Genomic DNA, 23,049 nt, shown 5'->3' on the forward strand with positions numbered 1-23,049 from the left:
GGCTGTGATGGAGGTTCATGCCCACGTAATGTTACTGAGGAGCTGCCTCTGACAAGTGGTGGACAAGTTGATTTCTTCTGTGTTTCTGGTAGGACAGCTGTGTAACTCCCCGAAGAGCTCATGGCTGATGATCTTCTATCATCTGCTGGAGCTAAGTGGTGGAAAGTAGTTGTTCTTCCTGTAACTTGTGACAGCCCATGCAGCTCCCTGCCTTCCTGGTAGGGCAACCAAGAGGGCAAAATTAGCACCATAGCCCATTTATGTTAAATACAGGGGGACAGAGATAGAAGAATGGAGTTGGGATGTCATCTCCCGTTGGCTTACTGGGTTTATAGCTGAATTTCACCTGCAAAGGAAATAAATGTTCATTTTTGTCTCTGATGCAGATGAGCAGTCCCATGTTGCCAACACTTCAATCACAATGTTTCAGTTTTCCCCAGAGATTTATTTACTGAGCCCCTGACAGATGTGATCTTTGGGGTACTCCAGGCAGATAAATGCAGCTAGAGGACTTGAGGCAGAGAGATTCCATAGCTGTTTCAATAAAAGGGTCTCAGCTTCTGTCCAGGTCTGTCATGTCTGTACCAAAAAGCATTGGATTCCTAACGTCCTTGGCATCACATAACATAAAAGGACAACCTTACATCTAGTTTGGGCCTGCAAGGAGAATGAGCTCTTTAAAAGCCTCCAATCATCTACCTATATAAGTTTGATACTTAAAAAAAAACGGGGAAGCTCAGGTTTTGCCCTATTCTGTGGTATGACAATGCATTTTGAAATGACAATGATTTCCTTCACATGTCCCCCAGTTTTGTACTATGAGAGATTTGTCATCATACTTGCCTTGAAAAACATCTTTGTTCCTCTTCAATAAGAGTTTGTTCTGTGGGTTTTTTTAGTTCTAGCTAGACAAAATATTAAGGATAAAATACAAATAGTAAAAACTGAGATGTGAAAGTTTAGACAGAAAAAAAAATTGTAACATCTCTGTTAGAAGCTGGTAAGTGTTAGTCTGCCAACAGTTAAACTCTATATGTGCTAAAGAAATCATAAAATACATGATATATGGCATAGATTTTAGCAAAACAGTTGCTGAGATGTGGTGAAAATGTCATCTATAAAAAGCCTCCTTAACCACCTTAATATATATAAGATGGCAATGTACAATTTGGCATGACATATGCATATATATATATATATATATATATATATATATATAAAGTAAGTGACAAAATACAGCTGCACCACATCATTTTAGCCAGCAAGGGTAAGCCTTTCTTATTCTGTTTGTTTTTCAGGTCACAGGGTCTGTGATAATTTCATTAGCTGCTGAAACATATTTTTACTGTGTTCCAAGGACAGTGTTAAGTGGACAGGACTCTTGTTATTGGCAATGAAAATTAATATCTAGGGCATTTCAGTAGGATCTGAGCATTTCACTACAACAGCATGGCAACATGACGAATGTAGAGCTAAATGGGGTTTAGCTGAGGGGATTTTATTCCATTTTCTGGTTTAAGGAAATAACTTTATTCTGATCTCTTACTACTGGTACCTATTCACTATTACTAGAGCACTCAAACAGAAGGGGTAGACAAGCAATTTAATCTGCTGCTGAGTCAGTAGATCAGGGCTCTCCATACAATCAGGGGGAGAAATACTCTTATGAGAACAGATGACCAAAATATGGCCAACGCTCAGGGTTCATGGATGACTCTGTGGGCCAACCACTGGAAATGAGGGCGGCTTCTGGAATGTTCACCTAGAAATAACTACCCCAAACATTCAAAAAACGGTGAAGAGTGCTCAGTTTTCTAAATCCATCTCTCCCAACAAGCTCCTCCCGGCATAGGCAACTGCCTAGGGACCACTGTACTGCTCTCCATCAGGATACTCTACCCTTTGGGACTAAAGCTTGTTATCCTCGACAGAGACAAATTACAGTTCACCCAGCTGTTTGTATTACTAATCAAGGAGACAAAAATGTGTGACATAAATTGCATCCTTTCACAGCACAATCTCAATCGAACCATCCCATGACTGCCTCTGGAAACAGAGGGGTGTAATACCCCAGGACACAGCTAAAAAGGACCAACATGCAGGTTAGGTTTTAAGAACATACTGGATTATAAGAAGAAGGAAGAAGAAATCTGAGGGAGAAGGAATATAAGGAAGAAGAAATAAAGAAAGCCCATGTTGGCTGGGGGGGACAGAGATGCTGAGGTACAATTGTGTTGCCCAGTCATGTATTACACAACCATTTGTCAAGATAGATATTTTGGGGTGCAGTGTGGAAGTGACAAGAAACCACCAAACAGAGAAAGTGGCTCTGTGAAGCTCAGGGATGGCTTGAAGGTGTATGGCTTCAGTGAAAGGATACTTACTTTGGCACTTTGGCCCTAGACATATAGAATCACGTTTCCCAGCTCAGTGACCTTGCAGTGCACTGTCTGCATTCAAAAAAGAAAATGTGGTCAATTTAGCTCACTTCTGCATGGGCAAAATGTTATTATTATTGCATTACTTCACAACTAACCAAATGTTAAAATGCAGTAGGTCACCCCCTATTTCCCCGCCAAGAGATATGATGGCTTTTCTTTCTGTCTCTCATGTTCTCTTTTTCTTATTTTCAATCAGTTACATTTCTAAACAGACACAGACGTTCTTGTGTGAATCAGACCAGCGGTGCACAAGCTTGGCAAAGGAACTCAGGGTTTTTAATGTTTTGTCAGTTGTAATCAATGAGAGCAAGTCTGATGTTTTTAAATTCCTGTCCGAGGTTTCCTTCCATTCACCCTGCAAAGCACAGGAATTATACCAGCAGTGTATAACTCTGCAGCAAGGAAGGAGCAAATGACTGGCCAGGTCTGGGAGTGTGTTTTGTACCATATTCACACACAGATACACGCACGCTTTCATAGCTATGCTGCGCTGAAAAGAGAAAAAAAACAAACCCACAAACCACTGCTAGAGGAGACTGTGCCAACCTGCTACTCACCTGTGAAAATGAACTACCCAGATTAATTACCTGACAAAGGCTGGACCACAGCTGTCAGCTCAGAATGAGAACAGTGTGTCAACAAGAAACAAAACTGGAGACGTGTTGGAAAGGCTTTTTGTGCACCAGGTTTCTTTCTTTTTTTTCTTTTTCCTTTTTTTTTTCCCATTTTGTTTTTTTTTTTTTTCTTTTCTCTTCTGAGAATTTACCCCACTGTTGCTATCAGTTATTATTTGCGTTGCAGTCATACCAAGGTAGACTGGTCCTGGAGCATGCCCATGCTGAGAAAAAATCTGCACAGACATGGAGCAAGATTGCTGCCAACCACAGGGCTACACAGTTCTAACAGAATCGGAAACACCAACGAAGTAGCTGCAGTGTTAACCATTGCCACCAGTATCACACGGGTGGTGGTTAAAATGACAACAGCTGCATGAGCTTCATATTGGTTGGAGCTTTTAATTCTGCCTGATTCCCTTGGAGGACTCAGAAGCGGTACCAAGAATGGACAGATTTTGTCCTGGTGTAGGTCAGGCAGACACTGTCTGTGCTCATGATGCTGAGTGAAGGATCCAGCAGTTATCAAGGCTCAGCATGGCCACAGGGCCAGTGCTGGCCATAGCAGACCTGTTTTTCCACTCATCCTCCCATATTGTCTATATCTAAAGACAGGTGCTATGCAGAGTGGGGAGGTGGGCAGGACAGAGCTGGGTGACAAATTGAAGTAAAACAGTACTTTGGCCCCCACCTACGTCAAAGAAGCCAGATGTATGACTCCCCCAAAGTGTTCCCATTTTACAGGCTGGAAACTGAGGCAGGGGTTGATGCCATGCCTGGCATCATCAGGCTGCAAAGGTTCTAGGCACAGGGGCAGAAACTCATCCCAAATCCCTGAGCTTTCACCCACACCCATCCCTCCCTTCCTGTCAGACTCATAAATGCTTCTTTGTGCTAATTTGACCATGGTGAAAGGAGGTGCTGCAGCTTGAAGCCTATATACAGTCTTGGGAAGGGTCCTGATCCTGTAGCTGAAATATTTGCAATGCAGGCAAGGGCAACCAAGAGCAGCAGTGAGTGTTTGAATCACTGCTCACCCTGGAGCTGCCTGGACTTCAACCCCATCCCTTTCACCTCCAGTTGTTTGCAAAGCCTTTCTCCACCCAGGGGGAATTTTCATCCAGATGCGTGTAGATATTCTCAGATTAATTTGATTTTTGGGGGGAGGCAGGGGTATTTAAGTGAGGGGGTTTTTTTGTTTGTGTTTATTTCTCCCCTCAGAGCTGTGTTTCATTGCACATTTGCTAGTTCTGGAAGACAACACCCTGCTGACACTTAGAGAAGCATCAGTGAATAAAGTCTGTTGTACAGGCTGCAAAGCCATCTGGACTTTCTGCTGAAAAGGTTGGACATGGTTTTAGGCAAGATTTTATCACGTTTGAAAAAAAACCACTTCTGTACTCAGTACCTCTTCCAAGGTTGATGTCAGATATTTTTTTTTTCCTTTTGTCAGTTGCAAAACAAAAAAAATGACAAACAGTTGGAAGGCAGTAAGGATGGAGATATAAATCTCTAGAGGAAGCTTTGTCAAAGGTAGTGGAGTATAAACAAAAAATAAATTAGTTTTGGTGTTATCAGAAACTGGACAGACTTCGATTTGTATAATAGTTTGTCTGCATTTCCAGACCACTTAAACAATGCTTCTGTGAGGCAAAGTACAGAGACAAAGTACAGAAGAGGTGAGGGAAATGGTTAAAAAACACAATCACTGGAGAAGAAGGGAAGAAGAAAGACAAGAAGACAAAGGTGTAATGGCAGACAGCCTTGAAATCCTTCACCTCTTTGCTTTTATCATTTTCAGGACCTCCAAGCAGAATATTTTACCTTGCTGTCCATATTAATCAATTCTTGAGTCCAAGAATTTTGTGTATCCCTTGTGTGCTACACCCTCCCTGCCCAGGTTTTGGCAGGACAGTTTCATAGACTGAAAAGGGTAGCATAAGGCTTGTGTGGCAGCTCCTTCTGGCTGAGGATCCCTGTGAGCAGGGCAGGAGAGAGAAACATGACAAAAGTAATTTATTAGAGTGCCCTTTAGGTTATGTGCAGCTTAACAAGTCAGCTAACAACCAGTAATTACCCTAAAAACACAGGTTGGTGAGACAGTTTTATATATTATGAGAGCTGGGTATAAAGCATTCCTCTTTTTGTGAATTTTGGGAGATTTTTTTTCTTATCCCATGGCTGTACAAAGGAGCCCAGAGGCGTCATGCCAGACACCTTAGAGATGCTTTGAGGTATCCTTCCTCAAGTACAGTGTGCTGGTGAAAGGAATGTATTCATATGTGTATTAGCCTTTTTTTTTTCTAATCTCTAAAGTAAGAATTACATATTCTATTTCTTATCTTTGACACTGACTTACCTGAGCAAAATATTGAAGCAGATTGTCTCTCAATTTAATTATTAATTATATAGGAATAAGTATATTTACCTATCCAACATAAATTTTACAGGGTTTGGTCAATTTGTAGCTAAACTGCACTGAGATAGAGGGGAAGGTGATGGGGCAGGGATATTTGGTTTTTAGAGCATGGACTGAAACTAATGCTGAATTTTTAGCTTCAGATGCAGATTCTTGGCAGATGTAAAAATATGAAACCTCTTTCCTAATTTCAGCAATGTTATTTTAATTGCTATTGTTTGACCAGTAAGGGACAGTAAACTGGGGAGGGAGTGCTTTAACTCCAGCCCCAGGCATACACCAGTCCCAAATGGCTCTGTGGGTGCCTGAGTGGCAACTGGGATTCAGGTGAAATCATGGTTCTGCCTCTCCTAGCACAAAGCCACTGCAGATGAAAAGAACTGTCCCTGCTAATTACACATTTGAGAAGAAGCCCAGAGAAGGACGAGGTAACGTGAAATGTAGTTTCCTTTACCACCTCTCTCAGCCAGAGGAAAGGTTACAGCCAGATTTTGAGAATCCTTACAGCAAATGACAGCAAGATCTTTTACAACAGGAGAGGACAAAAATTCCAGTGTTTGTATAGTAATTGCCACACAATGTATTATATGCCTTGCTCTGCAGTGATTCAAAAAGTTGAGTGGTGCCGTGCCTTGCTGGGATCAGCAGTTCAGAATAGATTAAACTTGTTTTGGACACTGTCTGCACCCTGCTTTGTCTAACAAAGCAGAAGTGTGACAGGAAAGGCGCTTAATAGCGCAGACCCTTAATGAGAACCATAAACACACAGGCATAGATTTTCAAAGTGATGCTCAAGGGATTTGATCAAGCACTGTTCTCTCCCTGCTTTGAGCATTTACCCAAGAGCTGCTAACTGGTTAGGTTTTGGGAAGAGAGTGGACCTCGAACAGATAAGAGAATTGTATGTGACAAGGGTTTTGACACCATGAGTTTGCAAAGGATATTCATCTTCATGCACCTAAGAAAGACAAAGCAAGGAAACTGAAAACTGAAATTATATTTCTCAGATGATTTTATTTAAAAGAGACATCTCATAATATGAATCTAAAATCTAGTTTTTCATAGAGACCATAAAACTCTTTTTACAGAGTTAGCCGTTCCTAGACAGTGGTGGCTTTATAGAGCTTTTATCTAGTTAAAGAAAACCCATTAGTGCTAATTTAATATCTGTAGTGTACAACAGCTTGACACCTGAGGCTTGTCCTAAAGCAGGCACAAGGCTGTAAAGTGAACACTACTTCATTTTTTGAATTATTCAGCACTTGCAACCAACCTTATGTGTGCCTCTGTAGGAAGAAGGCTTTTGGATCAACAATCAGTAAAAGAAAAGAAAAAAAAAACCAAGCAAACAACCCCTCCTTTCTGGTGTTTGTTAGCAGGTGCAGTATTGACTTCAGGAATGATTCTGCAAAATTGGTATGGACATTCTTCATTACCAGAGTGACAAATGCAGAGCTGTATGCAGGAGCAAAGCTGGAAAACTAGCATGGCCTCCTTCAGGGAACAACTGTTCATGGTGGTGGAAAAGCTTGTTTACTCTAAATTCATTGAAATCGTACTTATTGGTAGCATCTTTTTAGAGCAAGATGAGTGCAGACAGTAATGAATCAACCTCAAATAGAGGGGCTCATATGTTATCATCCTAACATTAGCACACTAACGTGAATTTAAAGATTCTAATTAAACCTACATACAAAATGTTTTCCTTCTAAATAGAAAACCATACTTTTTGGAAGAGCTGGGGCATTTGGATTTGACAGCGTTTCCTTTTTCAATAGTATGCTTATTTTATGTGTTCTATTTTCTTTTAGTCACTCCAGGGGTTATTGAAACAAATAAAAAGATACATTATATTGTTTGATTGATTCCCTGTAGTCAAAGGATATATTGAGAAAACAGACCATTTTTTTTCACTGAGCTTGTAGAATAAACTTCTATTTGATCTTTATACTTCCTACTGTTGCTACAAATTTCTTTTGAGATATTTAACACTGATTAATCTCATTTACAGGATTCCATAGCAGTACAGGTACAAATTCAGAAATGTTTCCATTACAGCCGAACTTACATCATAGCTATTGGTTTCTAAATTTGTCCTTTCCCCAGCCTAAATGCCCCAATAAAAGCTGGGGGGGGGAAGAGTGTCCCCCATTTCAAACCTGATATTTGTAAATAAAAATTCAATATTGTAAGAAAAAAATTTTATGAACTTTGGCACAGTACCTCTTAGCCAGTCATGGCTCAAAATCTCACTAAAAATATTTAAAACAAAATTTTAAATATTTTTTCATGGTCCCTAGTAAAAAAGTTTCAGATGCAGAGGAGGGCTTTCAGCTGGCATTTAGCCACTCAAGAAACATCACAAGTGAGAAGCCTGTTGCATCCTTTAAGCATTGTTGGAGCATATGCTTGGTATATGCACAATTCATCAAAATCTGATTAAACGTTTTTTAGCAGACCTCACATTCATTAAAACAGGGTCAATCTAAAAACTGAAGAAGTCGTTGGGAAATCTTATGCCAAGATTCACCAAAGATGAACCTTAACTAATCCTCCCATTCCACATTTCTCAGCTGAATTTCTCCATGCACGCTGTATCCTCCCAACTCCTACACAGGCAGTACTATCATTTTCATAAGCCGTAAGTTTGCTGTGAAACCCAGAAGACAATTGAGTGAGAGAAGGAATTTTCTATTCTGACCCCCATTCTTGGGTCTTTTGGAGCATTTTATCATTCTGTCTGCCACACAGGGACTATGTTCTAAGTATGTCTCACAGCAGCCAGCACACTGCTGATATTTAGTAAATGATCACTAATGACAGAAGCAACTGCATGGAGGCAAATATGTTATGTGGGGCCTGGGAAATTAGCAGAGCAATCAGCCTCCAGCCAGGGTGAGGGAGGAGAGAGAAATAGGCAGCAAATAATCACTCTGAGCCCAGAAGCCAATTGCACAGTCTGGACAAGCTGGCCAAGTCAGCTGAGGTCAGCTAAGCCACTGAGGAGCCTTCAATGACACAGAGTAAATTTGGGACATTTGATGATGACAGAAAAAAAGAATTCGTTGAGGTAGCTCAGCATCATATGTAGCTAAATCATTTGTAATAGGACTATGAACAGATGGGGGAGAGTGATGAAAGTGGTTATTTTGACTGAATCAACAGGACCAGTTGATGTTCCTCATCTATCTTGATAAGAAAACTGTGAGGATATTTAGTGTCAGAAGCACATTATTGGAGTTTTCATTAGAAGCTCAGTGTAGAAATGTGCACCCAGCTGCTGCCCCATGCAGCCTGTGCAGCATGTGCCCCATGCCCTCTGAGAAGCATGAATGGGAAGACCTCTCTGAATCAGGATGTACACAGGACATATGAGCACGGACAGCTAAAATGAAACATATAGCCAGACAAAATAAAACCATGTCCATCTAAGATAAAACAAAGCCCATATATGCTGACCTTGAGTGATAAGCCAAAACCAGACATAATGATCAATACTGTAGGAGTTATGATCAGAGAGAAATAATTACTGCACATCTCAAGGAAAGCACCATGATGAATTCGCTGACAGTGCCTTGTTTTTGAGTAATACTCTGCAAATGCCTGCACATTCTGAAGGATGGCTGAGTTATGATGGGCTGTGGACTGCAGCCTCCAGTCTGGCTGCAGAAGTCCTTGTGTGACTCTGCTTGGAGAATCTCATCACTGACAATGCCATTTGCCTCACAGGTCCCTGAAAGTTGTGTTAAAATTGCCCCTTTTTACCTCTGGAGAAGTCGAACTCGTGGCAAAGCAGGGCAAGGATTGAGCCCAGCCTGCAGCCCACTGCCAGGGACCTGCTTCCCTCCTTCCTTCCTTCCACAGATCATCCTGCCTCTCCATTCCTCTAGGCTCTTTTCTGCCCTCTCCACCATGCTAGGGGACTTCCTGGTGCTAAATTGATGCCAGAAGACTGATGGTGGAGGGCAATCCATGACCCTTGGCTATTTCTCTTCTCAAGGCTGCATCTTGAAGATGATGTAGTACCTGGAAAGAGCCTGACTAATTCATTGACTTCAGGATACAATCACTTAGCAATGAATCTCCAACTAGATACAGCAAACTTATTTACAAGCCTGGGAAAAAATATGTTGTGTAGCAATTTGCTACACACTCTGAGCAGAAGCAGCTCTTCTGGATTGATCTTCTCTGTACATTGCTTTCCTCCCCTCCCAGTTAGACAGTGAGAGTTCTCTGCAGGAAAAAAATACACACTCCTGGTGTCAATGAGTGCATGTTTCCCCCTCAGACAGGAAAAAGAATGAGGTGTGCATCTGCTTTTATCTGTGAAGAGAACTTGTGAACTTAATTCAACCTGATCCTCATTCATTGTGTTCAACATTTACCCCCCAAATGTCAGTGAGATTCTGGAAAATAAAGTACTAGAAAGACAGGAGAAACAGAGCCCTTGGTGATATCTGTATAGTTGAATATTTCTTCCCATCCATATGCAAATCTAACCTTTTTGATATTTCAACCCTATAAACCCTAAGACAGGATTTCAATAGGAAATGTTTACTAAAGGCTTTCTCCTTTATAATCTATTGATTTTAATATCCTTACTATTCCTGTTGAATGTCAGTTTTACCCTGAAGACTCTCATTGCAAACTTGAACACATTTAATTATTTATACCATTTGAAATATTAGTGCCAAGAAATCACTAAAAAGTTTCTGGTTCTGTAATGGTATGATCTAAAGTTTGATTTTCCTTTGTGAATAACACAAGTAATTTGATATGGTAATCAAGAACAGATGAATACTTCAGACAGCACAGTGCAGTTTTAATAGTAATGACACCTATTTTTCATTTTTTCAGCCTCCCTGTATATGTTAAAATATAGTTCATTAAGTACTGCAGAATCTTTCAGTCTTTTTTCACAGTGAACAGTATAGCATTACATTTTCTTTCTTCTGCCAACTGCCTGAACAAGAAACTTGCTTCCACCAGAGGCAGTAAGTATTTAGGCAATATGCAAGGTTTGAATCCACCCAAGGGCAGATTTGCCCCTCAGTGAGGGTGCAGCAATCTTCTTTGCCTTACTAATATCACTCACTGTATTCACAAGACTGAGCAAAGTCTTGATCTCAAAGAAATTCTCTCTGAGACAAATATTGTTTGTACAGAAGAATCTATGTGAGGACCTGTGAAAGGTAAGATTTTGATAGCAGGCAAACAAAAGCATGGGATTTGAAAATAACTCAGCCCCTGGAAGGTCAGTTCTTCCCCAGAGTCGTGTTTTTTTACTCCCAATACCCCGTCAAAACCAGTATGGCTGAGCTCACCCTACCTGGCCAGGGCATGGGCATGCTTGAGCTCCCATCCTTGTCACTTGGGCCTTATCTGGAACATCTTAAGAGTCAGAAATACTTCCACTGGCTTCAGTGGCAATTTGTATCAGACCACAGTTTTCCTAGGGGATTAATGCTCTAAGCAGAAGTCCCTCATAATTCCAGCAGGCAGCAGCTTTTGAGTATCTATTCTGCCACGTATCTCAGCAAAATTTTTAGAGTTCAAACTGTATCTTTTCATTTTTTTCACCCCTGTTCCCCTGCCCTGAGCTGTGATTTCTCTGCCCTTATGTGACCAGAGGAATTGTATGCACTGAACTACTCTTTCACAAGGAAAGTTCCTACTCTTCTTTTTCCCTCATCTTCAGAAATTTTCCCTTTGTCTTCCACCAACCTAATAGCTGTTCAGAAGCTGCCAAGATGTATTTGGCTCTTGTGCTTGCTCCAGATGGAGACTTTTATTTTCACTCATATCTGGCAGTAAAAACTGTGGTTTCACCAAACACAACTTTTCTCTGAGACTGTTTTGATAGAACAAAAGAACCGTTCCTTTTGCGCATGGTTTGTAAGTTAATTCTGACAGCAGATAACATAGTCTAGCCCGTATCCTGAAAATTCAGTGAGGCTCACAATAGCTGTAAATAGTTGGATTTTTATGGTTTATATCCCATCAGGAATGACCATCTGGATATGTGTCTTTTAGTAGTCTGGGATTATTGTTTAAAAGTAAAGCTAGAAAATCCCTGGAATCAAATCTGTGGTTCTAAACTGAGCAGGGGTAAATGTACTGACTCTTATCTCCACCATATCTCTCCTGTGTGCAGTAGATATATTTGTAACCAGTCTATGTTTCACAGAAGCATGGAGAACCAGTCTAAAGGCTCTAAATAGGCAGAAATGCTGTCACCAATTTCATTGCACAGAACAAGGTCGAGCCAAATAGCTGCTCTGGTGTGCACTGGAGGGGAAAGCAGGGTGCTGTGTGTATAAGTATAGGCAAGGAACCTAACACTATACCCAGCTCTACCACCAGGGCAGCTTTCAGGGCCAGAGTGTTCAAAGCCCCAAAAGTAATACTGCACTACAAGGATCAATCTTCAGGGCATCAAATCTCTTCAGGGCTGAGCCATGGATCTCTTGTCTTCTTATTTTTCTCTGTCTGCAAAATAAACTGCTCCTTTCCCCCCTTTCCGCTTTACTTTGGAATATCTATTTGGAAATTTAGGGCAATAAGACAGCCCGAAAATGACGTCTTAGATTAGGCACTGTTTCTGGTGGCTTTTCTAGCATCCTACATATATTCATGTACGTCACTCCTTTGCTTCTGTTAGTTTCACTGGCTTCCTTTTAGGCAATGGATTCAAGACAAAAAAATGTTCGCCTGACTTATTTTAGCTAAGAGGCTTCATATTTAACGGATTTGCTGTTCTTTAATGTCCCAGGTCACTCCTAGACATCAGCAAACGCCGAATTTCTTATCGTCTTTAAATGCTATCTGAAGTCATGTCGTTATTTTGCCTTTAGTGAGTTTCTTTGCTCTCTGGCTTTGGAACCTACTGCCAAATGAAGTAAAGAAAGCCATGACTGTGGGGATTTCTAAATCCAAAGTTAAAAGTTATTTGTTCTGTTTAGCATTTTTAAAACGATTCTTTTAGGAATTGTATGTGCCTCTAAGCTAATTAACTCTTAATGAGCGCAAAATGCCCTGGGATGCAGATTTGGAGGGTACTCTAGAAATGCAGGCATGGATTGGACTGCAATACTGCAGGAGATGAAATTTATGATTTGATTCTTTTTTCAAATGATGGTGCAGATATTTTTATTGAGATACTCATTTTTTTCCCCTCATCTTTCTTTCTAGTCTAAATAAAGCTGATCAGATTTTCAGTCCACCATATGGGGCCCAGTTATATCAGTTCTGCAAACACACTTTAGTTTTCCATTATGGATGAAGTCACTGTTCAGCAGGGAAAACAAGTTGAGAAACAAACTTTCATATTATGAAAGACAGGCAGTGTTCCAGCGCTGAACACTAAACCAGAGCATCAGGAAATCAGAACACCTGGCTGTGCCCAGCTCCGTGCTATTCCCCTGGACCAGTCCCTCACCCTTTTAGTGCCTTCACTCATTCATCTGTAAAGAAACCATAATTGCATTTATATCACAAGGGTGCCTTGATGCTTGACAAATGAGAATTGACCCAAAATTCATCCTTCAGAAGCACTGTATTAACAATACCTTGCTCACATAGTGATTGTGGACAATTAGATTAGAAGAGGTATAAATGCAGTGAAAGTGAAATTCCATTTAGGAACTGTCAAGCTGTTCTTGATAATTTTGCTTGGTTTTCATCTAATACTAGTGTAGAATTTTGCATGAATCTCCCAGAAAGTGTTTATGTGCCTCTCTTCTTCTTTTGAAAAAAGCTGGCATATTTTATTCCATGTTAAATTAAACTGTTTTTTGGGCAAATGGTTTGTTCCCAGAACAATATTTTGGAAAGCTACATTTAGCAAAACTAAGACAAATTATTGTGTCAAAGAAATCCTATCGTCTATGTATTTGAGCAAATTGCAATCACTTACAAGGATTGTACACACAAAAAATATTCCAGGTTTTATGAAAAGGGGGTTGCCTAATTGTTGTTATGTTTTACTTAATTAGATTTTTTTATGTTTGCCATAATAATGTTTAAAATTAAACAGAATTTCCACAACAAACTGTAGAAACATATGGTGTACAGCCTGCAGATGCACTTAATGACAGTAACGTTGCTGATACTTGTGAATTACAACCTGCTTTCCTCTGAAAAATAGCTGTGTGTTCTCCCAATTTAAAATACTGTGTTTTCCCCAACATGCTTTCATCGCCATTAGCAGTCTGGAGAGTAAAAGAATGGATATGATCTTCTTAAATACATTTCCTTAATTCCACATTTCTGTGGATATTTCAGGGTTAGGGAAGTTGTATATCAGATTCAACATCTCCTCTATGTGTGCCATGAACCCACTTAAAGAAACCAGCTGAACTCAAGGAGGTCTGTTTTACCACAGCCTCCTCTCAGGTAGTATATCCCAACACCAGAAGAAAAACTGGAATTGTTGCTTGGTCAAGCCACTTTTCCTAGGAAAGGCTCGATCACCTGTGGCTAACCAGACTTCAGGATGCCAGGAGATCTCTGTAAGCATTCCAGAGTAAGCTCCAGCTCCCAGGAACTGCTCCCAGAATGATTTTTAGTTACAGATTGGTTCCCCACAAGAAATCATATGGCTTAAAAAAAAATCCTTGGGATGCTATTTTTTTATGTTCAGACTTGCAAAGCACTTTAAGAACAACTCATGCTCACAAAGAGCGTTCCACTGACTTATCTCTAATGTATGCCTGAGAGGCACAGTGCCAAACAAAGTGCAGAGATTAAGTAAATGAAAAGATATGAAACATTGCAGCAGGGAACCATTCCAAGTCATGGTGTTCTCAGGAGCACCAGAGCTGGTTTAGGTTCCTGTTTATCCATACACATTCCACAGAATTCACTTTTTAGACCTTTTCAACCTGCTTTGCTTTAGTAACCAGCTTCCCAAGACTCTCTCTGGTGATTGGGCTCACTCATACCTGAGGGTTCAGACCACACAGTCTCTAGTGCCCAGTCTGTGGGAAAATATGCCTTTCTAATAAAGCTGCTGTGCTCTGGAGGAGACACAGCAGACCAGCCCCTCAGCACTACTGCATAACTGAGAACTGCAAGCAACATCTTTGGTAGGATGTGCAGGCAGAGGTTCCCCTTCCCTTCTTCCCAGTCTCTCTCAAGGCAGAAGCCAGACAGACCACGGTACTCCTCTGATAAATTTCTGAGCTGATCACTTTACCTTAATAGTAGCTGTGAGTCATTAAAAAGTCACCTTGATTGCAGAAAGGTGGTCTTTACCTATAAACCAGGCCTCAGCTCAGCTCTCAGGTGTCAGTGGGCTAATGGAAATTTTCAGCGGGCTCACAGAAATAACTGGTTTGGTAGGACACACATCCACCTCTTTAGCTCACTATAATAAAGTGCTTTAAGTTCCTGTGAGGTGATCCTAGACCAGTGTCTTAAGAGACTGAAAAAAAGGTCAGCCTTGAAGTCTTCTCCCTTTACTCCCAATCCTAGTCAACATGGGTCTCTTAGCTGTAGTGCAGTTAATTTGGCCATTTCTGAGGGTGTTGTAGGTAGTCGAAGGAGAGAGACTCACTTTAGCTTTGCTCAGGTAGGTGGTGTCTAATTCTAAAAGGGACCTCTCAGCCGCTGGCAGCAGGTGGATAATCTGCAGAAACACCCAGTTTCCTCACTCAAAGAAGTGAAAAAGTTCTTTCTGACTGTGTCTTTCAGGATTTTGCTGACTCCGTACACCAAATGGTTGCACAGAAGTTCCAGGAACTGACAGACAATTTCACTTCCATGCATGCACGCCACAAAACTCTTGCAGGCATTGTGATGACCAAAGGTAAGATATCCTCTCATTTATTTTCCTCTGGCATTTTTCATGACTAAGTAATACATTATTTACCTGGTTCACAATATTGAAGGATGACTACTCACACACAGAAAAATAAATAGTAATGCAGTGAAAAGAAGCATTAAATATTTACACCTCAAGTAAGTTCACACAAAAAATATTGGCAACAGAGTTAAAGATTTATTCATAAATATGTCCCTACGTTGTTTTGTTTACAGGACAAAATGCAGGCCTCTGATTTTGTGTTTTCTTTAGATGGGGGGGGTGTTATTTATCAATAAAAGTGGTATTATTTATTAATTGCTTTCTTAACTCTGGAAACACCAAGTTCCTGTTGTACAAGGCTATCATAAATCTTGTTTTAGACTGACAACAGTAGCAAATCTCAGTCCTTTTCCTTTCCAATAAAAAAAAATCAAACTCAGAGCATGTGTAATTTTAGTTCTGCTCTGCTCTAGCCCTGGGAAATACTTATACTTATCAGCAGGGCCAAAATTTGATACTCACTCCTGTTAAGACTTAACTGATTGACACATAGTATGTGGAAATCTTTAGTGCTTTCATGAAGCAATTGTAGATGGTCTTTCTTTCTTTTGCGAGCACACCTCAGCTGGGGCATCTCAGTATTTATGAGGATGTCAGCAGTGGAGATGCTTCCATGAACTGCATTCTCATTCTGACACATGGAGCAGTGGATCGAGAGTAGAAATGAGGGGATAAGCTCAGAGGGGGAAAGCATGTATAATTCATCCAGGCTTGTCTTACTCCTTCCTTTCAACAATCACATTAGGTACATTCAATAGAGACAGTTGTGAATATTGCAAGACAGCAGGATGGAGACCGGATTTTCTGATGGATCTTTTCCAACCACAGAGCCTAAATGCAGCTAAGATTTCTGTGCCGAGCAACTTCTTCCCCTTTCTGATAGGAAAAGAATAAATAATCCTCTCCTGACATTAGAAGTCAAGAAGTTGACCTTAAAATCTTTTAGACCTCTGGTTGAAACTAAACTACTCCTCAGCTAAATTTGTTATAATTTTCTTATTCTGCTTTGGATCTGAAATGATGGATAAGTCTTCCATAATTTAAATCCTGCACAGACAAAGTGTTTTATAAACATGAAACATGGTTTATAAGTCCCCTAGATCGCAGCAGTCATATCCAGTATGAAGGAAAATAAGAGTGTGATTGACTTTGGGATGTGAAAGATGCACACTAGACCCAGCATACCACCTGCCTTGTCAGTCAGATTTCTTGACTGTGGCACTCATCAGATTTAAGCAAAGTGCTGTGGTTTATTTAGAGGAGCTCTTTCCAAGCAGAACCACAAGGAAGAATGTTTAAATATACTTTTCATAAGAAATTGAGCTACAGGAGCCAAGAACTATTGCTTAAACCACATCCAGGGGGGGAGAGGGGCCGTACCCAGCTCAGTGTTCAGTTCAGTTTTCTTATACTCAATGTAGAATTGTAAGAAATGCCTGTAGGAATTTCATCCCATTCTACCTTGCTGAGAAACTACTCCTGTATTCTTTAACTCAGGTCTAGACCAGCTTTATAAAGCACACTGGCCCTGCAGCCTTATTGCTACATGTCCAAATCAGCAGATTAAAACTCCACACCATATGAGAAGAGTGGCTACTGAAAGGAGAAATAATTTTCAAAATCATGGCTTCTGAGTGCATGCAATGCTAGGGGAAGGAAAGGGCACTTCCAGACCTTTGTTAGCCTGGTTGGGTAGTTGGAGCTGTCTGTATTGAAAGTGTCCTCATGCTGCCTGTTTTTTTGATGAGTCCCATGCCCTTAGTAGGATTTTACAAATTTGTGTTTCATATTTCATCTTAGTCAGCATTAAGACAGAATATAATTTTACTTATGTTCACAAACTATTTCCCTCAAGGCTTCTTTTTCAATTATGAATTCCCTTTCATGGATTTGTTCAATCTGTCAGCCATCCAATTTGTCAATATCTCACTGGTTTTGTGGAGCCTAGAAAAGAAACTTGCAGATATGAAGTGATTCACAGAAGATGCAAAGCTAGAAACAGCCTTGTCTTAGTACATTCTCCAGGAAGATTTGAATTCTTTCCAGCACAAGAATCTCAGCCAACCGTGGCAAGATGAATCATTTGCTATTTGTGTCATTATTTTCTGTACTAAAGTTGTAGATTCGTGGTCTGTTCTTCATCATCGTTCCCAGAAGTAGCAAGGACTTCAATACACTCTTTTGAAAGATTGCACAGACAGGTTTTCCACATCAAACACTCAAATAAGTACCAATTCCCTGTAGTTTTAATATAAAATTTGTTAGAAGGTCTCTTAGATCTCTGCAAACAATTTACTAATGACATCAACAAAACCAAATCTTTTAAAGTCCTGTTGCATTTATTATGATACACACCCATAAGAGACAAAAACTGATTTGTTTTACCTTCTTTTCAATTTAATGTCACCTGGACTACAAGTAGATTTATCTGTGCTTGTACAGTTTTCTGGCAAAGCTGGTAAAAAGCACAATGTGATTCTCTGATAACTGCTGTTAAGATAATGCAAAATCTGTACAGAGGAAACAGAATTGTGCTAGATTAGTTTTCTTTTTCTGAACTTTGACATTTTTTTCTCTCATTTCAATTTCCCAGGGAAACCAAAGAGAGTTGCATTTGGGCAGTGTAATTGACTTATGCTGTAGCACCCAGGGCAAATTCCAATGTATAAGAAAGAAAAAAAATGTTGAAAATTATGTTATTGACTGACTGTGAAAGTTCTGCAGCAATAAATTGCTAGTCAGAAAAACAGGCAGTCCAACACATTTAGAAATGCTTTGCTCTGAATTGTGATGACAATTAAAATCTCTGTGTGTTTTTTGAAAGTAAGGTTTCAAAATATTTTATAAGTAGACATCAAGATAGTCTTGAAAAAATCAGCCTAGGCAGCAGCAAATTATCAGACTAGATACTAGCTGATGTAATATAATAATTGAATATAATAATAATTTTAAAATTCACATAACAGATCTAAATAAATGTTTCAGAAGATGGAAGAGCTGAAATAAAGTAGTAGTTCTTCAGTTATAATGTTTTTGAAATCTGCCAGCACTTTAACATATTCTAATTTTGTTGAAACACACTCAGAGAAGATTTTTCTATAAAAAATTGTTTGATTCACTCTAGGAAAAAGTGTTTAACAAGTAAGACAGTACATTCAAATCTTCCACATACAGGAAGTTATAATCCACAGAATATCTCCAAGTAGAACAATAAATATACTTACAATAGTATTAATATGAGGACCTAAGTTTTACTGCAAACGAACTATCCAGATAATTCCCCCGACTTGTCTGAAGACACAATGGGTTCACATATGGTAAATTAAGAACATGAGTTCACCTGTGGAAAAGACAGTCTGGAAAACACCAAGTCAAATACAAACTATCACTTCAGAACAGGTATATATATCCAGGCATGTGATGCAAGGAGTCAACTTCCTTTGTCATGTTTGGCATTTGTGGCTTTGGATAAATCCAAAGTTTGTAAGCTAGAGGCGGGCAAGAGGCTGGAAGGGGACATAATCAGGACAGGTGTCTTCAGCTGATGGAGAGAGTATTTCTTACCATAGGACTCTGTGCCCAGCAATAAAAGCTCAGGGAAAGAAGTAGAAGGGGGAGACAGTTGGGTTTATGGCATTTATCTTGCCAAGTAACCATGAACTATCATTATCTCAATCCATTAGTCTCACCTTCCTTCTATTTCCTCCCAGTCCCATGGGAGAGTGGAGTGAGCAAGAGGCTGGGTGGGTGTTTGGCTCTTGGCTAGGAACAACCAATATTTCATTTCAATAGCAGCTGTTTCTTGATGTTGTTGTTATGGAAAGGTGACCCATCAACTCCCTGTCTTTCTGTCTCTCAGCTGCAATTTGGACATCTTATTTTAACCCACTGATCTGCTGTACCTTCCCACTGAAAAGTCAAGAAAGGTAATATTTTCTAACACAGGGCACCAAATGCAAGACTCCAGCACCCTCATATACCTCCAGTCCTGATGCCCAGAGTCACAGATTAGGAGGCTGAGGAGCCTCTGGTGAGAAAGCAGTACTTGTTGGGCTCGGCAAAGAGTGTGGACCCACCACAGGTCACCAGGCAGGGCAGCTACCTTCACCACTTCACAGGGCACTGAGGAGAGAGCATGGATAGTGCTGCCCATCCCCCGGAGCCTAGAGATAGGAAGTCACAGGGCAGGGCAGAGCAGGGTGGGAGGTGTGAGCCACACACCAATCTAGAGGCTGGTGGCATTCACACTATTTACACCATGGATAGAATTTGGCCTTTGCCAGCTCTGAACAGATATGGGCACACATTTGTGCTCTACCTGAAATCACGAGGCACAGTAAAGAATTCCTGTCACTCAGTGCAGAGATGATCTATTATTGCTGAGGTCCTCTTTGCAAAAAAAAAACCCTCCCATAATCATTAAGGACAAAATGAAACTGCTATTCAAACACTATTTTCCCATTTGTGTTTGACAAATCTTAGCAGTTTAAATACTGATAGGAAATTTTTGTCATACTTTCTGTTAAAAATGAAGCATTAAGAAAGTTCAGTCCTTTTCACAGCAGTGTGGCATTCACAGAAAAAGGTTATGAGGTGATTTCTCACTTCAATTTTCTCCCTTCTATTTTTTTTTTTTTAAGGCTGACAATCATTTTGATGTTAAAAGCAAATTAGGAGGTCTTCTCAGTTATCTTGTATGAAATAAAGATGAGCTGGACAAAAGAGCCCTAAATAGCAATTTCATGCTGTGATAAAAGATGGTAAATTATCATCTGTATCTCATGGAATGGATCTTAATCATTGCTAAGTGGAATAACAGAAAATACTAAAGTTGACAATACGTCTCCATGGATCTTAACAGTTACATTAAGACTCATAAAGCCTGACATCTAAGTACAATCAGGAATACTGATGTCCAATTGATTTCTGATCCTTAGTATAAATAAGAAAGTTGCAAAGTAGTAAAATATAGTAGAAATTCAGGCCTTCAGAGTATCAATCTGCTCCATCCCATGCTGCACCTGAGTGGCCAAAACAGTTAGAGAAACTGTGGATGATTTAAAGATTAGTGTCCAGAGCCCATTCCTTCAAGAAGAGAGACGCAGAAGTAATTTAGGCTCTCAGATCCCATTTGCACAGTTAGATTGATGCTAAAAGCCTGGTCCCAGAGAGATTCCATGTTTCAACGAGAACTGAAACTTCTGAAATCAAAATTGGGTGTCCAAACCACTGACATCTTTCAGAAATCTCATAAGGTCTCTTCACCTTCTGTTATCTGACGCTCCTAAGGACATGGCACAAAGTCCCTTGACATTCTTGGAAACATTGTCAACTTCTTACATGTGCTAAGATTGACACATCATCACCACATGATAGGTTTTCTCAAAATATTTTAAAACAGGTAAATAGATATGTAATTAGCAATCATGTATTTCAGAAATCTGTTTTTCTCTGGCTATAAACCCTAAAGCAATAATCTTCAGAGTCTCTCTAAATAACCTTGAACCCCATAAAACTATCCTTTTTCCATAGCTGTAACTCTATTCCTGGATTTTGTAATGTGGACCTATAATGAGCATAGTAGGATTCCTGCAACTCAACAGACTTAGGTTTCCAAATTCCAGCTGAAAGGACATTTGAGATTTTGTAGCTAAAACTCTGGCTCCACCAGCTTCATCACTTCTATTAAAATGTGGGTTTAGGCATGCCACTGCAAGTACTCCCCCTACAAGTGAAACACTGACTGTTTCGTCATCTTTTCTGCTAAATCAGTGCTAAGGAGCAGAAAGCAGTTGAAGATAGATTACTTAGAAACAGAACATGAGATGGAACTGTCCTGTAACCTTGCACAGACTGAGAGAAAAACAGATTCAGTGTCATCTCCCCAGGTCAGATTATATATATTGCACAAAACAAGCAAGAAATGCATGCACCAGCTGGGACTAAGTACAGAACCAGAGCTTCACTTCTGGAGGTGAGCACCCAAACCAGCACAGCACACAGCCCCTCCTTGCTTCTATTGTCTAACCCAATTCTGTCGTCTTAGCTGTCAGGTAGCACAGATTTAGCAAGAAGAGGAGAAAAAAACCTCTCGTATCAGCAGTTTTAGGCACTTCCACAGGAAAATGACCCAAATGGGAAGGGAATTGAGTCCCTCATTTTCCACCAGCAGAAGAAGCTGTGAGTGTCTCTAGCACATCTTACTGGTGCCTTCTGGGCAGCTTCAGCAGCAAACATCTTCCCTGCTTTGCCCACTGGTTACTCTGGTTCTCATCTCAGAGCAGCCATCTCATCTCAGACACTGAGCCTTTTATCCCTGACTATTTGCAGTCTTTGGCCTTAGCTTTCCATTCTTGATGTTTAAAGTGTTTTTCTGATTGAAACAGTAATTGACACTTCTCAAAACCTGGATGCAGACAAGGTTCTGGCTCTGTGTCACATATAATTGCATTGGCCACAGGGATGGGTATAATAATTAGCATAAAACATGAAAATAAAAATAGGCACTTCTGTTTCCTAAGTGTGTCAAGCAAGGAGCTGGCAAGGTCAGACTTTCATTCTGCTCTGTGATAAGCCAAACTGGAAGTTGTCTCAGTCTCAATACGAAGAGTGCATTTCATCCTAAAAACAGTAGTTTCTTTGGTGAATAAAGGCTTGGTGAAAGCAACCATTTCTTTCACCTTACTGGCCTAGTAAAACACATAGGAAGACTTTTTTAGATGCAAGTACACCTAAGATTAAAAAAAAAAAAAAAACCAACAATGGAATAAGTTCCTCCTGCGTTTATCTGTCAAAATCCACATTTAGGATTTCATCCTTTCTCACTGCAATTAAGGATCTTACTACTATATAAGACTGTCAATTTACTTAATGCTCAGATATCAGTGGCAAAGCATTTATTAGAGAAACACCGATATCCGCAGTCAGGACCTGGCAGGAAAAGTGCAGTACAGTCCTTTTTAAAAATTAAGAATTATGTGTAAGCCCCTACACAGCTCTCTTCCTGAGGAGAAAGACACTATTCAAATTCACATGAAAGGAAAGGACCCTCAAATAACTTGATTATGCCACTATCAATTTAGGTTAAAAGAAAATCCTCAAGGATTTTGTATCAGGATGAAGCATTCAGGGGCTTGGCCTGACTCTGCCTCCTCCCCCTCTGGATTTCCAAAGCCCACATTGAGGAAAGGAAGGGAAGACAAAGGGCACGGGTGCTTGCAAGCACTGTCTCCTTCCACACTCCTCAGAACCAAAGCTGATGGGATTTCATCCTTTCCATCCACTGAGGGGAGGAAAGAAATGGACCATAGAAATTAGAACTGGGAAAGACCACTAAGTCGTCCAGTCCATTTCCCTGCAAGCGCAAGATTGTTCCCCGTGGTGTGTTCCCAAGTGCTTTTTCCAGTCTAGATTTAAATGAATCAATTAGCAATGGGGCTTTCAACACTACCTTGGGAGACCATTCAAGCCTAATAATTTTCACCAGTTATTCAGCCTGACTTTTATTTTCTTTGATGTCATCTCAGGACCTCAGTTGTACTACTCTAAATTTAGTACCCACCTCTCACCCTTCAGGTACTCAGAAACATTTACACCATATTCATAGTTTGTATATTTAATTTTTGTAGTCTTTCCTGCTTTTCACTCTTCTCTTCAGGCCCAGCAGTTTTGCCTCTGTTTTTTGATTCACATCCACTTTGGCAATCTCCT

At 40.2% G+C, this 23,049-nt stretch overlaps 1 protein-coding gene across 2 annotated transcripts in view; it reads left to right on the top strand.

The window, feature by feature from the left end:
- Nucleotides 1–23,049, top strand: part of ADARB2 (adenosine deaminase, RNA specific B2 (inactive)) — a 306,308-nt gene that overhangs the window by 231,264 nt on the left and 51,995 nt on the right. For both annotated transcript variants that reach the window (XM_027648539.1, XM_027648540.1), the window contains exon 4: nt 15,168–15,282. In XM_027648539.1, the coding sequence (XP_027504340.1) occupies nt 15,168–15,282 (115 nt within the window). The remainder of the gene's footprint in view (nt 1–15,167; nt 15,283–23,049) is intronic.

Source organism: Corapipo altera, unplaced genomic scaffold (genome assembly GCF_003945725.1).
Source record: "Corapipo altera isolate COAL_440 unplaced genomic scaffold, ASM394572v1 47, whole genome shotgun sequence".
Lineage (NCBI taxonomy): Eukaryota > Metazoa > Chordata > Aves > Passeriformes > Pipridae > Corapipo > Corapipo altera.